This window comes from Akanthomyces muscarius, chromosome 3 (genome assembly GCF_028009165.1).
Source record: "Akanthomyces muscarius strain Ve6 chromosome 3, whole genome shotgun sequence".
NCBI classification, from domain to species: domain Eukaryota; kingdom Fungi; phylum Ascomycota; class Sordariomycetes; order Hypocreales; family Cordycipitaceae; genus Akanthomyces; species Akanthomyces muscarius.
The window spans coordinates 1,615,967-1,629,240 of NC_079243.1; the positions used below are offsets into that span (position 1 = coordinate 1,615,967).

The 13,274-nt window shown below is 55.3% G+C and overlaps 6 protein-coding genes across 6 annotated transcripts; 3 read left to right on the forward strand and 3 right to left on the reverse strand.

Annotated features, from left to right (window-relative positions):
- Window positions 1-5: 5 nt before the first annotated feature.
- LMH87_001843 (uncharacterized protein) lies at window positions 6-737 on the reverse strand (the record flags this gene model as incomplete). The annotated part of the gene is made up of 4 exons (XM_056193190.1): window positions 6-336; window positions 446-493; window positions 563-630; window positions 702-737. 4 exons carry the CDS (start codon window positions 735-737, stop codon window positions 6-8), a joined length of 483 nt encoding a protein of 160 aa, XP_056050252.1.
- A 211-nt stretch (window positions 738-948) lies between these two features.
- Window positions 949-1,882, forward strand: LMH87_001844 (uncharacterized protein; the record flags this gene model as incomplete). The annotated part of the gene is made up of 5 exons (XM_056193191.1): window positions 949-974; window positions 1,050-1,097; window positions 1,158-1,223; window positions 1,304-1,402; window positions 1,474-1,882. The coding sequence occupies 5 exons, from the start codon at window positions 949-951 to the stop codon at window positions 1,880-1,882; spliced, it is 648 nt and encodes a 215-aa protein (XP_056050253.1).
- A 247-nt stretch (window positions 1,883-2,129) lies between these two features.
- LMH87_001845 (uncharacterized protein) lies at window positions 2,130-3,515 on the reverse strand (the record flags this gene model as incomplete). The annotated part of the gene is made up of 1 exon (XM_056193192.1): window positions 2,130-3,515. One exon carries the CDS (start codon window positions 3,513-3,515, stop codon window positions 2,130-2,132), a length of 1,386 nt encoding a protein of 461 aa, XP_056050254.1.
- Window positions 3,516-3,891: 376 nt separating this feature from the next.
- LMH87_001846 (uncharacterized protein) lies at window positions 3,892-7,137 on the forward strand (the record flags this gene model as incomplete). Its single annotated transcript, XM_056193193.1, has 3 exons — window positions 3,892-4,126; window positions 4,176-7,037; window positions 7,112-7,137. 3 exons carry the CDS (start codon window positions 3,892-3,894, stop codon window positions 7,135-7,137), a joined length of 3,123 nt encoding a protein of 1,040 aa, XP_056050255.1.
- A 76-nt stretch (window positions 7,138-7,213) lies between these two features.
- Window positions 7,214-8,992, forward strand: LMH87_001847 (uncharacterized protein; the record flags this gene model as incomplete). The annotated part of the gene is made up of 1 exon (XM_056193194.1): window positions 7,214-8,992. One exon carries the CDS (start codon window positions 7,214-7,216, stop codon window positions 8,990-8,992), a length of 1,779 nt encoding a protein of 592 aa, XP_056050256.1.
- Window positions 8,993-9,388: 396 nt separating this feature from the next.
- LMH87_001848 (uncharacterized protein) lies at window positions 9,389-12,657 on the reverse strand (the record flags this gene model as incomplete). The annotated part of the gene is made up of 2 exons (XM_056193195.1): window positions 9,389-12,089; window positions 12,149-12,657. The coding sequence occupies 2 exons, from the start codon at window positions 12,655-12,657 to the stop codon at window positions 9,389-9,391; spliced, it is 3,210 nt and encodes a 1,069-aa protein (XP_056050257.1).
- Between the last annotated feature and the right edge of the window lie 617 nt (window positions 12,658-13,274).

A 13,274-nucleotide genomic window follows, 5' to 3' on the forward strand; every position in this document is an offset into this window, starting at 1 on the left:
CTTTTTTAAATCGTAGTCTCGTAGGGGAGAGGGGTGACAGTCTCGGGGGGCACGTCGGTGAGGGAGACGGTGCGGGCCTCACGGGGCATGAGCGGCAGGCGCTTGAGGTGGACGGTGGTGCCGCTGGCGCTGGCAGCCTTCTTCTTCTCGGCGTTCTCCTTGACGCGGCGGAGGAAGTCGTCGCGGGAGCGCGAAGGCTGAACATGCTCGATGCGGATGTTCAGGCGCTTCTCCAGGTAACGGTGGTTGACCTTCTTGTAGATGATGATGCCGACGGAGGACTTGGTGACGTTGTAGACGACACCGGTCTTGCCGTGGTAGACCTTGAAGGGCATACTGTTTACCCGGTTAGTTTCCGACTTCCATTCGTTCAAAAGTTCTCCCTCGTTCGTTCGCTCGCAAATAATCGCTACGTCAAACGTTCGGGATGGTGGTTGAATCTTACCCCTTCTGGACGGCACCGTTGACCTTGATATCGACAATATCACCGACGCTATTTGCTCATTAGCCATTCCATTCCTTCTGTCGCAAATTTCTCCGTCTCGCTTCGAGGTCGACATACCGGTACTGGCGCAGGTAGGTGGTCATAGACAGCATACCCTTCTTGCGAAAGTCGCGGGCGAAGGCATACTACACAACTTGGTCAGTACAAAAGACGATTCCCCTCATCCCCCCAACATTCGAATTCGAGAATAACGTACGCGGGTGCCCGCTCTCTTTCCGTAGGAGTGACCCATTTTGTCTGATTGTTACCGGAACGACACGGGGAGTTTCGGTGTTGGTGATCGTGGATTGACAAAGTGCAACAAAAGCGCGAGTGGATTGACTACTGATTTTGCGCACAGCTTGTGGGCTTGCGATGCTTAGCTAATACTTTTTTTTTCGTTGCCCTTGTCCACTTTCTCGCTACCGCTGGTTTGCGTAGGGCAAAGAAATGCACTTGGTGGGATGGTGGCCCGTGCGCCCCGGTTAGGGTTCGCAAAAATTGGCACACGTGACCCTGCCGTGTGGCCGTGTCCAATCCCCACAACACTTTAACGATTTCCCAGGCCTGCGCAAAAGTTCACCCTCCAGCAACCATCACGGAGTAAAGTCAAGTAAGTGCTCAAAGTTGACCCCAATTGAGATTCCTTCAATTCCTAACATCTTCAACCCAGGATGCCTCCCCGCGCCCACTCCAAGACCTCTCGTGTCCCCCGTAGACCTTTCGAGTCTGCCCGACTGTCAGTATTCACCGGCCACTGAACATGAGCTTGTCTCTGTTTACGTCGATTGTGACTTAAAACTGACTCCGATGCAATAGTGACTCCGAGCTGAAGCTCGTTGGCGAGTATGGCCTCCGCAACAAGCGTGAGGTGTGGCGCGTCGGTCTGACGCTGTCCAAGATTCGTCGTGCTGCTCGGTAAGATATTGCCAAGCCTCGAATTATACATGGACGAAGAAAATTGGCTAACGATTTCTTCCCACCTGCAGTCAGCTCCTCACCCTCGACGAGAAGGACCCCAAGCGTCTGTTCGAAGGCAATGCCCTCATTCGCCGTCTCGTCCGTGTCGGTGTCCTCGACGAGTCCCGCATGAAACTCGATTACGTTCTTGCCCTCAAGCTTGAGGATTTCCTTGAGCGTCGTCTCCAGACCTGCGTCTACAAGCTTGGTCTTGCCAAGTCCATCCACCACGCCCGTGTCCTGATCCGCCAGCGCCACATCCGCGTCGGCAAGCAGATCGTCAACGTTCCTTCTTTCATTGTCCGTCTCGACTCCCAGAAGCACATTGACTTTGCTCTCAACTCTCCCTTCGGCTCTGGTCGTCCTGGCCGTGTCCGCAGAAAGAAGGCCAAGGCTGCTGCCGATGGCGCTGAGGGCGAGGAGGAGGAGGAGGAGTAAATGCATAGACAACGAAAGTTAGTGCTTGCCCTCACGAACATTGTGAAATGAAAATGCCATTTGAAATTCGGAAAGGGATTTCGCGTCATAGCTCGGGGCGTTGATCAATGGAATAAAAATGGAAATGATTACAAACAATTACGGCATTGTCGCTCGCGACGTGAAAATGTTTACATAACACTTAGCTAGCATCGCTCAGTGGTATAATGCTAGTATCTTTTTAAGACATATGTACAAGGGGTTCCATTTATATGAGCTCGTCCTTGCCCAAGAAATTCGCCATGGGGTCCGCTGCCACGGTTCTCTTGCGGCGGTATTCCTCCATCTCTTCTTCAGTGACGCCATTCATCATTTCTTCTCGAGTTCTCTTCTTGGGCTTTTCAACGTCTTCCGATTTGATGGCAAGCTTCTTTTCGTCGGCTTGTGTCCCTTCGACGTCACCATCAGCGAGATTGGCGCCTGAGCGTTGTAGTTCCGCAGCCTCCCATGCCAGCTTGCCCTCGTTTCCAGTGCAGTAACTGTTCTTCACAAAAGAGTGGCAGCAAGCATACCCCCATTTGAAACTTGCCCACCAACTCCCCCATACTGCAGTGTGGTTGTTGATCAAGACGTCTTCCTTGTACTTTGACTTGGCCTTCTTTCTCGGCGCGCCCTTGATCAACCCAGCCTCGTCGTATTCGACAAAGGTTTCGGATTCTGTAATTGTCATGTTGCGCAGAGAGCTTGGCATCGCCTTCTGCTCTCCACCGCCGTATTTTTCTCGGAGCAAGTTTTCTCTCGCGGCTCGCTTCTGCTCCTCCTCCTCGGCCTCCTGTTTACGGAGAAAGGCTCCGGCAGTGGGGTTGGCTTGCATATGTAAAGAAGTATCGCCAGACTTCTCCTGAGCCTCCCATGCGAGTCTTTGGGCCTGTTCGAATTCACCGGCATCGCCAGACGACCGCATAAATCCTTCCTCGGCAAACATATCCGCGGCTTTGTCGGCGGTCGCGCCACCATCAACCAGCGATCGCGTCTTGGGGTCGTACTTGGCCGACTCAAGATCCAGATTCAGCAAATATTTAGCCGTATCTTCTCGTATACGCAGCTGTCGCGTAGCTGTGCTCTGGTGCTTGCTCATATCGTTCTCCTCTGCGTACTTGTCGCCGTCATCGTCCTCATCGTCGGCGCCGGCGCCTTGTTGTGCCATTTTTCGCAGTTTCTCCATTTCGTTGTAGTCTTCGACCACATGTTTGTATTCTTTGGCGTCGTAGCCGTTCCAGCGATCTCGTTTGGCGTCCCAGTTTAGGTTGACGTTTTGGACGATCTCGTCGGCCTGGATGTCCTTGCCAGTCCACTTTGCTCCCTTTGCGCGAGGCCGGCTCAGGCAATCCTTGGCCTTGTGTGTCATGGCGCCGCAATTCTCGCAGGCGCCTTTGCGATACTTGGTAGCGGCCGGGCCAGCCTTTCTGCCGCGGTCGTACCATTTTGTGGATTCTTGCTTTTCTTCGCGACGCTGATGCTTCAGGTAATCGGCGCCGTCGTCATCGTCATCGCCCGCATAGAAGGGTTTCTTGCTGATGAAAGAGGGAATGTAAATGTTCTCTTCCTTATTCGCAGCGCCAGTCTCGGGTTTTCTCTGTGGTGGGGGAGGCATCGTTCTGGTGGCGAGCAGACTGCGCGCAGTCTGCTGTTTGAGTGTATCGTAGATGGAGACGATTATAGGCTAATAGATGTAGTGCGGAAGGTGATTATCGTAGGCAGCGCGCCGACATCGACCTGCTGTCGAGCAAAGGCTGCGCAAAAGAATAGGCAATGACAGGCGATAAGAGGCGATTATCGTCACGTGCGTTCGCGTAGTGGAGATTGCATCGCTGCCTGCCTGTCGCGTCGCGGGGGCCACTCTCTTTATGTATGTGAGTGAGCAAGCATCTACAGCAGTGGCGTCAAAGTTTTGGCCTCAAAAGTTCATTGCTTTCAAGTCTCGACTTACCAAACGCCATGCGCTCAGATGGATTCACGTGTTGGAGATAATGGACTTGTTCCGCGTCAGGTTGAACTGTATCGACAATTACCAGGCGACGCCCACTGTATACGACCCGCAGCTTCGCAATGACATACGACCTTCGCAGGCGGCCAGGGGGCCAAAAGTTCCCGTCATCCGCATCTTCGGGTCGACAGAGACGGGCCAGAAAGTGTGCGCACATATTCATGGAGCCTTTCCCTATTTATTCGTCGAATACGAAGGTGGTCTTTCCCAAGATGAAGGTGTGTAAGACCCCTGTCAGTAAATAACATGGTGTTGACTGGTCTCAAGTCGGATCCTACATTTATAGGCTGCATCTCTCCATTGACCATGCTCTTTCCGTGAGCTTTCGACGAGATGAGCAAGGCCTCAATTCGAGATTCGTTGCGCGCATCACCCTTGTCAAAGGTGTCCCGTTCTACGGCTACCATGTCGGATATCGCTTCTTCCTCAAGATTTACATGTTCAACCCCATGGTAATGACGCGCTTAGCTGATTTGCTTCAACAAGGCGCCATATTGAAGCAAAAGTTTCAGCCTTATGAGGCTCACCTGCAGTACCTCTCTCAATTTATGATCGACTATAACTTGTTCGGCTGCGACTATTTGGATGCATCGCAGGCGGCATTTCGTGCGCCTGTTCCTGCTCACAAAGACGGTTCCAATTCTTTGCATTTGTGGCATGACCTGTCCATACCTCGTGGTCGCGTAACTGAGGATCATGCATTACCTCGTGTTAGCCGCTGCTCCATCGAGGTGGATATATGCGTGCAGGACATCACAAACCGAAAGCTGGTGCAAGAACGGCAGCTCCATCATCAATTTGTTGAGCTCAGAAATCCGTTGCCGAACGATATGAAGCTCGTACATAGCATGGCAGGATTATGGAAAGATGAAACGGCACGGCGACGACGGCGCATGCCTCAACTCAAACCTGGCAGCACGCCATTTCCGCCTGAAGCTTTGGTGCCGATGTCTGCGGAGCCACGAGCTTCACTGTCACAGGCTTGGATCCACGAGGATGAGTACAAGATGAAAATTGAAGAGCTGGCTGCTGCAGATCGTGAAAGTGTTGGCCCCGATTTGCCCACTTTTGATGATTTTCTTCGGCCAGTTCCATTTGAGGCGACTATCAAGACCGTACTACAATCAGTTGAAGACCTGCATCCCACCAGTCTTGTGCCAGCACTTGGCCTCCCGTCTGGAGTCACAGCCAGCAAGATTGATCCGGCAAGCAGTATTGAGGTCGATGAACACAAGGCGCGACAAGCAGACGCTGCCGATGAATCTTTTTATTTCCAACAGTCCGATGATGAAGCTTTGCATCAACTGATGAAAGACGAGGAGCAAGATTCAGATTCAGAAGCCGAGGCAGACTCTCCAGAAAATCTTATGGATTCGGCGATATCTGGAGAGAGAAAACTGGAGGAGTTGATGCCGGGCATTTGTGTGAGCGGCTGCAGAACAGGTCGTCCGCCTGTGATGGCTGTATCAAGCACCATTATAAAAGCTGCTGAGAATGGCGGTTTTATCGGGAAATCTAAATACCACAACCTCGCGCCAAATCAGAAGAGAGAGCTGAAACGTTCCGGTTCTGGGCTCTGGTCTGACATGCTTTCGAAAAAGGCCAAACAAGAGGACATGACTCCACCGAAGACAAAGACGGAGCGAGGCGCCCACGAGCGAAGAGCTACATTCAGCTTGCCGTCTTCGCCAGCACCAAAAGTTACAGACGGACTCACCTCGCCAAGCCCTACGCTCAATTTTCCGATTGTCAAGAATCAGAATGACCCCCACGCAAGATTGCGCCTGAGCCAAAGAAGCAAACCATCGGCTTCACAAGCAAGCAATGGTAGCCTGCCCGAACAGCACCATTCAGAGTTTTTGTCTGCTTTCACTTCGTCTGACAATCACGGATTTTATTTTCCATCCTCGCAACCATTTTCCTCGTCACATGCTAGTCTCCTCGACTCCACGAGCAGCAATGCCGCAGACAAGATTCCACAAGCGATCGCCGAGGCGTCGTCACGCCCAACCATAATTTTTTCAACCCTCCCACCGCCGCCAAGCCATGCAGACTCGCTAGTGCATTTCCATTTGCCTGATCAGCTTTATCAAGACCCATTTTTCAGCAATGAGAAGGATGTTCCTGTCAGGAGTAGGGAATATGCAGGCCGAGAATTTCGGTTGCTGGGTGACTCGCTTCCATATTTACCCGCCTTTGACTTCGGTGGCATCTTTGACTCTCCCAACGACTGCAACGGAACTCTTAAAGTAACTTCCGTGCCCTCTGATCTCGCACTACAGAGACAGAGGAAGAAATGCACATTGCGGACCTGGGAAATTGGTGCTCCGCCTCCCACATTTATCGAGGTTGCACACTGGCTCGAGGAGAAGGAGTTGGCTGCAAAGTCACAAAGTTTTGTGCAACGTCGCAACAGATACCTGTCTCAGATCGACGGCCCAACGCCAAAAAACAAGCATGGCTTTAAGTACACGCAGCAGCGCAAGTCCACCAGTGTTCAGCATGAAGTGCAGTATATGAGTACCATGAGCCTTGAGGTTCACGTTAACACGCGAGCGAAGTTGGTGCCCAACCCCGAAGAAGATGAAGTGCAGTGCATCTTTTGGTGCTGCAAGGGCGACGAAGTGACGTACGCCTCTCAAGGTGACGGCGACGGCACCATATCTGGCCTTATCGTTCTGGGATCGGGAAGTGACGCGACAAGACGCATGCGCAAAGCTTGCAAAGCCGAAGTAATTGAAGAGGAATCGGAGCTAGATCTACTTGTGCGCATAGTTGACGTGGTGAAGGAACTAGATCCCGATGTTTTAACGGGATACGAAGTTCATGGCGGTTCCTGGGGCTTTTTGATGGAGAGAGCAAGACTCAAATATGACTATAATCTATGCGACGAGCTCTCCAGAGTTAATGCCCAGTCGCACGGTAGATTTGGCAAACAAAGCGATCGCTGGGGCTTCAACACCACGTCGACCATTCGGGTGACTGGCCGCCACATGATCAATATTTGGCGCGCCATGCGCGGAGAACTTAACTTGCTGCAATACACCATGGAAAATGTCGCTTGGCATTTGCTTCACCGGCGTGTGCCGCATTTCTCCTACAAGACTTTGACGGGTTGGTATAAGAGTGGTAAGCCCCACGACCTCTCAAAGCTGCTTCGCTATTATCAGAGCCGTACCAAGGTTGACTTGCAGATTCTTGAGGCCAACGAACTTATCCCCAGGACTAGCGAGCAGGCCAGGCTTCTCGGTGTTGACTTTTTCTCGGTGTTTTCGCGCGGCTCCCAGTTCAAAGTCGAGTCAATCATGTTTCGTATCGCAAAGCCAGAGAACTTTTTACTCATCTCCCCGAGCAAGAAGCAAGTCGGCGGCCAAAACGCGCTGGAATGCCTACCACTTGTCATGGAGCCACAGAGCGCATTTTACAGCAGCCCGCTGCTTGTGCTGGATTTCCAGAGTCTTTACCCCAGCGTCATGATTGCCTATAATTACTGCTACTCGACCTTTTTGGGCCGCATCGTTAACTGGTGCGGGACAAGCAAGATGGGCTTCACGGAGTATAAGCGACAAGCTGGGCTCATGGCGCTGCTCAAAGACTACATCAACATTGCGCCTAACGGCATGATGTTTGTCAAGGCAGAGATTCGCAAGTCTTTGCTCGCAAAGATGTTGACTGAAATCTTGGAGACCAGAGTCATGGTCAAGAGCGGTATGAAGGAAGACAAGGCCGACAAGATGCTACAGCAGCTCCTCAACAATAGACAGCTGGCTCTGAAGCTGCTGGCCAACGTCACATACGGCTACACCTCGGCCTCGTTTTCTGGCCGCATGCCGTGCTCCGAAATTGCAGACAGCATCGTGCAGACAGCACGCGAGACGCTCGAGCGGTCCATAGCCTACATTCACTCTGTTGAGAAATGGGGCGCCGAGGTCGTCTACGGTGACACGGACAGCCTGTTTATCTATCTCAAGGGCCGCACCAAAGACCAGGCCTTTGACATTGGCAACGAGATTGCGCACGAAATCTCCCAGATGAACCCGCGGCCCATGAAACTCAAGTTTGAGAAGGTCTACCTCCCGTGCGTGCTGCAGACCAAGAAGCGCTACGTGGGCTACATGTATGAGACCAAGGACCAGGTCACTCCTGTGTTCGACGCCAAGGGAATCGAGACGGTCCGTCGCGACGGCACGCCCGCCGAGCAGAAAATTGAGGAGAAGGCGCTCCGGATGCTTTTTGAGACGGCCGACCTCAGCCAGATCAAGGCCTACTTTCAAGCGCAGTGCGCCAAGATTATGCGCGGCGCCGTCAGCGTCCAGGATTTCTGTTTTGCGCGCGAGGTCCGCCTCGGGAGCTACTCGGACAAGGGCCCGCCGCCAGCCGGCGCCCTCATCAGCGCGCGCAAGATGCTCGACGATGCCCGCGCCGAGCCGCAGTACGGCGAGCGCGTGCCGTACGTCGTCATCACCGGGGCCCCCGGAGCCCGCCTCATCGACCGCTGCGTCGCGCCCGAGGAGCTCCTCGCGAACCCGCACTGGCAGCTCGACGCCGAGTACTACATAGGCAAGAACCTCATACCGCCGCTCGAGCGCATCTTTAACCTCGTCGGCGCAAACGTCCGCCAGTGGTACGACGAGATGCCCAAGGTGCAGCGCATCTACCACACGGCGACGACGCCTGGCGTCGAGGGGGCCAGGCAGAAGCGCTCCACGCTCGAGTCGTACATGAAGTCGACTCACTGTCTGGTCTGCGGCGTCAAGTTTCTTCGAGAAGCCTCCGCAGCGACAGCGGCATCAGCACACACGACGTCGCTGTGTCCTAGGTGTAGAGCGCAGACGGCGTCGTCGCTGCTCGCGCTGCAGACGAAGCTCACGACCGAGGAGAACAAGTACCAGAAGCTGCTCACCATATGTCGCAGCTGCATGGGTGTGGCGCCGCTGGACGATGTGAAATGTGACAGCAAGGACTGCCCCGTATTTTGGACACGCATGCGCCAGAGGGGGAAGGTGGTCGGCGAGCGGGCCAACGCGCTGCCGGTGATGGGAAGTTTGACCGAGGCGCTGAGGCTCAGGGACCTGGAGTGGTAGTTTCAGTCTTCTGCCCGGGAGAGAGACTGACACTGGTTTGTATCATGGCTGCTTCTTTGCATTACGGTCGCTACCTTTGCTGTGATTGTCTTTTCTAGCGAACACGACGAGGAATTCCGGCGGTGTGATTGTGATTGGGTGGCCTAGCTTTGAACTTTTATTTTATTTTACTACACACATTATCTGGCGAATGTATGATTTCAGAATGCAATTGTTCTTGATATGAATTGGCTACCCAAAATCGACTTTTACCCCGTCGATGCGATTTAAAAAAAAAAAACTCCTCGTTTAAAACGCCCCCAAGTCTGGAGTTCTCTCCCACGAGAACCCCCTCTGTGCATGCATGTATGTGCACTCCTATGTACAAATATTCCCCCTTTTTTTCCTTCTTGCTAATCACACGAGGCTCGTCACCGGCGGAGGCAGCACATCCTCTGGACGGGTCGGCGCCGCAGGGCCTTCGTCGGGCTGCTCGTCCATCCACCCTGCGAAACCATCATCGTCCGCAACACTCTCTTCCGGGGGCGTCGTAGACAGCGGCATCGCTACGATAGGTTTGCCGTGATTCTGCAGGTCCTCTATAGCATCACCCGTGTCGAGGGTAGTAGTCGCGCCAGTGAGGTTGTGTTTGATTTCAATCTCCTTGTCCGGCGGCGGCGCATCATCCACGCTCGGCGTGCGGTGGCCGACGGGCGTCTTGTCCTGTTCCGCATCGACGTCATTGACGACGGTAATGGGCACCGGCACCGGCTTTCTAGGTATACCTTCTGCCTTGGTCTGGCTGTCCGATGTAAAGAGCTTCACGCCGGCGTCGTCATCATCGTCGTCCTCTAGAGGGGTCGGCGGCTCAGAATCATCCGGGGCGCTTATGACGAGGACGTTCTCCTCCTCCGTGCCCACTCCTCCTTCCTCCTCCTCCTGAATCATCGCCTGTTGGCTCGCACCGCGGCGTCGTCGCTGCGGCAGCGGCGGTGGTCTCAGTTCCTTTTCTTTTTCCTCATTCTTCAGAGACTGGCCTGTCTTTGGTCTTTCCAGCTCCTTGTCCTTTTCGGGTGACGAGCTGCCCTCCTCAGATGGATGTTCGGGGACCGACGCTGGTGGCACTGGCTTGCGCTTCGGCACCGCAATCGGCGCAATCTTGGTCTTGCCGTTGGTAGGCCCGGGGAGGGGCATGCCCGGCGGCGGAAGCGGCTGTCCGCGCCCCATTGGCTGGCTCAGATCGACGTGGCTCGAGGCCTCGCTGTTGCGGCGCGCATCCTTTTGGCGCTGGATGGCGTTCCAGCCCCATTGGCGGGCCTGGTTGGCGGCATTGGTCATGGCCGCCAGCGTGTTGTTGCGCTTTGGGCCGTGGGCGCCTTCGCCGGTGCTCGTCGAGGCAGTGGTGGAGAGGGAGGCGTTAGAGTTTTCGCGCTTCATGAAGAACTTGCGTCCGAGGGAGCCCGCCGCGCTTGCGCCGTTGGGTGAGTGCGGCTGTTCGTAGGACCCATGCGACGAGACTGTGTTACGTCGCGTAGACGGGGTCGTGCCGTCGCTGTGCTCGCTCGCCGCCGCCGCCGTTGTGGCGTCCAGAGATTCTTCCTTGGAGGAGATGGATGAGGTGTCGCTCGACTTGACGCGTGCATGCTTGGTAGGCGATCCAATGGGCGTATCGACGGGTGACGCATCTTGCTGAGCCTTGGAGTGCAGCGCGGCAATCAAGCTCGTGGCGTGATCGGGCGGCGAGGTCGAGGGCTTGAACCAGTCGGCGTGAGCCGCCTCAGTCCCGACCACCGGCTCGACACTAGCATGCTTAATGATGTTGGGCGATCTTGACGTCGTGGCAGCCGAGCCCTTGGAGTCGAGACTCACCGCCGAGGCCGCAGCTGGCGAGTTTGCGCCGAGCTTGTTCCCCCCGAGCCTGCGCCCAAAGAGACCAGTCGCAGGCGCCTGGGTTTCCAGTGGCGGCATCGTCTGGGTCTTTTCCATGCCCGGTCGCGGTGATGCCGGCAGCTCCATGCTGATCGCAGCCGCTTGCTGAGGATCTTCCGGGGCTGCCACGACCGTCTCCACCGGGCCGTCGACGTCGGGGATCGGCACGGCCGGTGCTGGCGTCGCCTCGTCGCCGGGCAGCGCATCGTCGCCCTCAAAGATGCCGCCGCGCCACTCCTTGTGCTCGGTCCTGAAGAAAGGCACGTCGTCCCAGAAGGGCTGCACGAGCGTCTCGGCAAAGACCTCCTTGATGCGGTTCTCGATCTGGCGCAGGATGACGGTGTAGGTGATCTGGCGGGCGCTGACGATGGGCTCGATGGCGAGCTCCATCTTGGGCATGGCCTGGAAGGACAGCCACATTCGGTTGCTGGGCGGGGCCTTGATCTTGAAAAGCATGTGGCCCTCGATGCGCTTCAGCACGAGGGCGAGCACGAGGTTGACCTCGCGGGCCTTGATGCGCGCGCCGAGGTCAATTTTGGCGGTGGCGGACATTTCGAGGCGAAAATTTCCCGAGTAGCGCATGTCGGTCTCCACGACGCACTCGCCGTCGACGGTGAATTCCTTGAGCTTCAAGTTGTGGAAGAAGGGCGCCGCCTCGCCCGTGTCAATCTTGCGAATGGCAATGTTGGTCAGGTAGGAGGGGGTCTTGACGCGCGTGATCTTCTTGGTGATCTTACTCGCGATAAAGTTCTCCAGGTCCTTGGTCCGGTACACGCTGAGAAAGATGCGGCCGAGCATGGCGTTGATCCAGCGCGAGTGGATGTTCTCCTCGGACGAGTGCAGCCGCTGCACCAGCGTGATGATGTCCTTGATATCAAAATGCTTGGGCTTGGGCGGGCAACCGTCGAGCCCGGGAAAGGTCTGTTCCTGGTTCTTGAGCAGCGCAAAGTAAAAGTCCTCCTTTGCGGAGCAGTTTTCGGAGAAGAGGTAAAAGGGCTTCGCGACGGGCCCTCCGTCGTCGGCGAGGGCGTCGCGGCGGGTCAGGCATAGGGCGTTGCGCTTTATAAACAGCTCGCCCTCGGGGGTCTCGTCGCCGCCGGAATATATGCTTATGTCATAGTGGGCGAGGCTGATGACGTGTCGGACCTCGAGCTGTTCTTCGTCGTCAAAGAGCATAATGTGGCCGTGTCTGTGCTGGTAGTCAGTATCACCCTGTTCTCTTTATTTTTTAGAATGCATTTTCCTCACCGTAAAACCACGTAAAATACGTTGCCCGCCTTTTTCGGCCTGTGGCTCATGCTGTTATTCTCGATCGGTCCGGGCACCGGCTTCCTGTCAAAGATGCTTCGGTACATGGTCTGGTACACGCTGGGGCTCGGCGGCGCGACCGTGGCCGTGCCGACCGGCGTCGCCCTCTCAATGGGCTTCGCGTTGATACCCATGGGCGTGTACTCTCTGCAGACGGCAAAGTAGCCCGCCGCGACATCCAGCTCGTGCACCGCCGCATCGCTGTCCTTTTTCCGCCTGCTCCGCCCGTCGTCGTCGCCACCCCGCTCCTTGGCCCGCCGAGCGTTGAGCGCGGCCGTGTCGTCGCCGTCCTGCACTAGGCTGTCCGGATGCCCGTCCGGAACGCCGTCCATGTCCTGCCGATAGGGAAGTGTGTAGTGCGCGTGCAGCAGGATGAGGCCGAAGAGCAGCGGGACAAAGGTGACGCCTCCGAAGAGGTACGCCACCAGCAGGGCCGTCCAGGGACCCATGGCGGTTGCGTGTCTGGCGGTGTGTGTATGTAGCGGCGAAAGGATGTCGAGAAAACGACTCGGGTGTCGTGAGCGCAAGATGGAAGTGTTTGGGAGTTGTTATGATAGTCTGAGACAGAGCTGCATGTCAAACGTGCTTGTAGATGGGTAGCGGTTCCAATAAAGGTGTCCTAAATGCACACAAGGCCAGGCGGTCCGTTTGTCGGGGGAAGAGGCTGCTAAGAACGAAAGAGTGGGAAATCGACGAGACGCTAAAAGATCAAAAACGTGAAACAAGAAAAAAGAGCGAGGTCATTAACCAAGAACAAAGGGCTGGAGGCTTGTTGATGTTGAAAGACGACTTGAAGAACAAGGTGTCACTCAGTCTTTGTTTGGAGAGCTCCAGCGCCAAAAAGTTGGGGCCGCCTCTCCGGCCCGTGGCCCAGCTACGTCATGTGATGGGTCGACAATCTGGTCTCACCAAGCCGTCGGCACGCCAGCGTAGGATTCTTTAGCGGTCCTGCAGCCTTTTATTGATTAGGTACGTAGTGCGAGTAGGTTGTACGAGTAGGTTGAGATCAGTGGCATCGTACGGTGCCTTGCCGGCGCTGGTTGTGATTTCTTGTACGACGTGACGA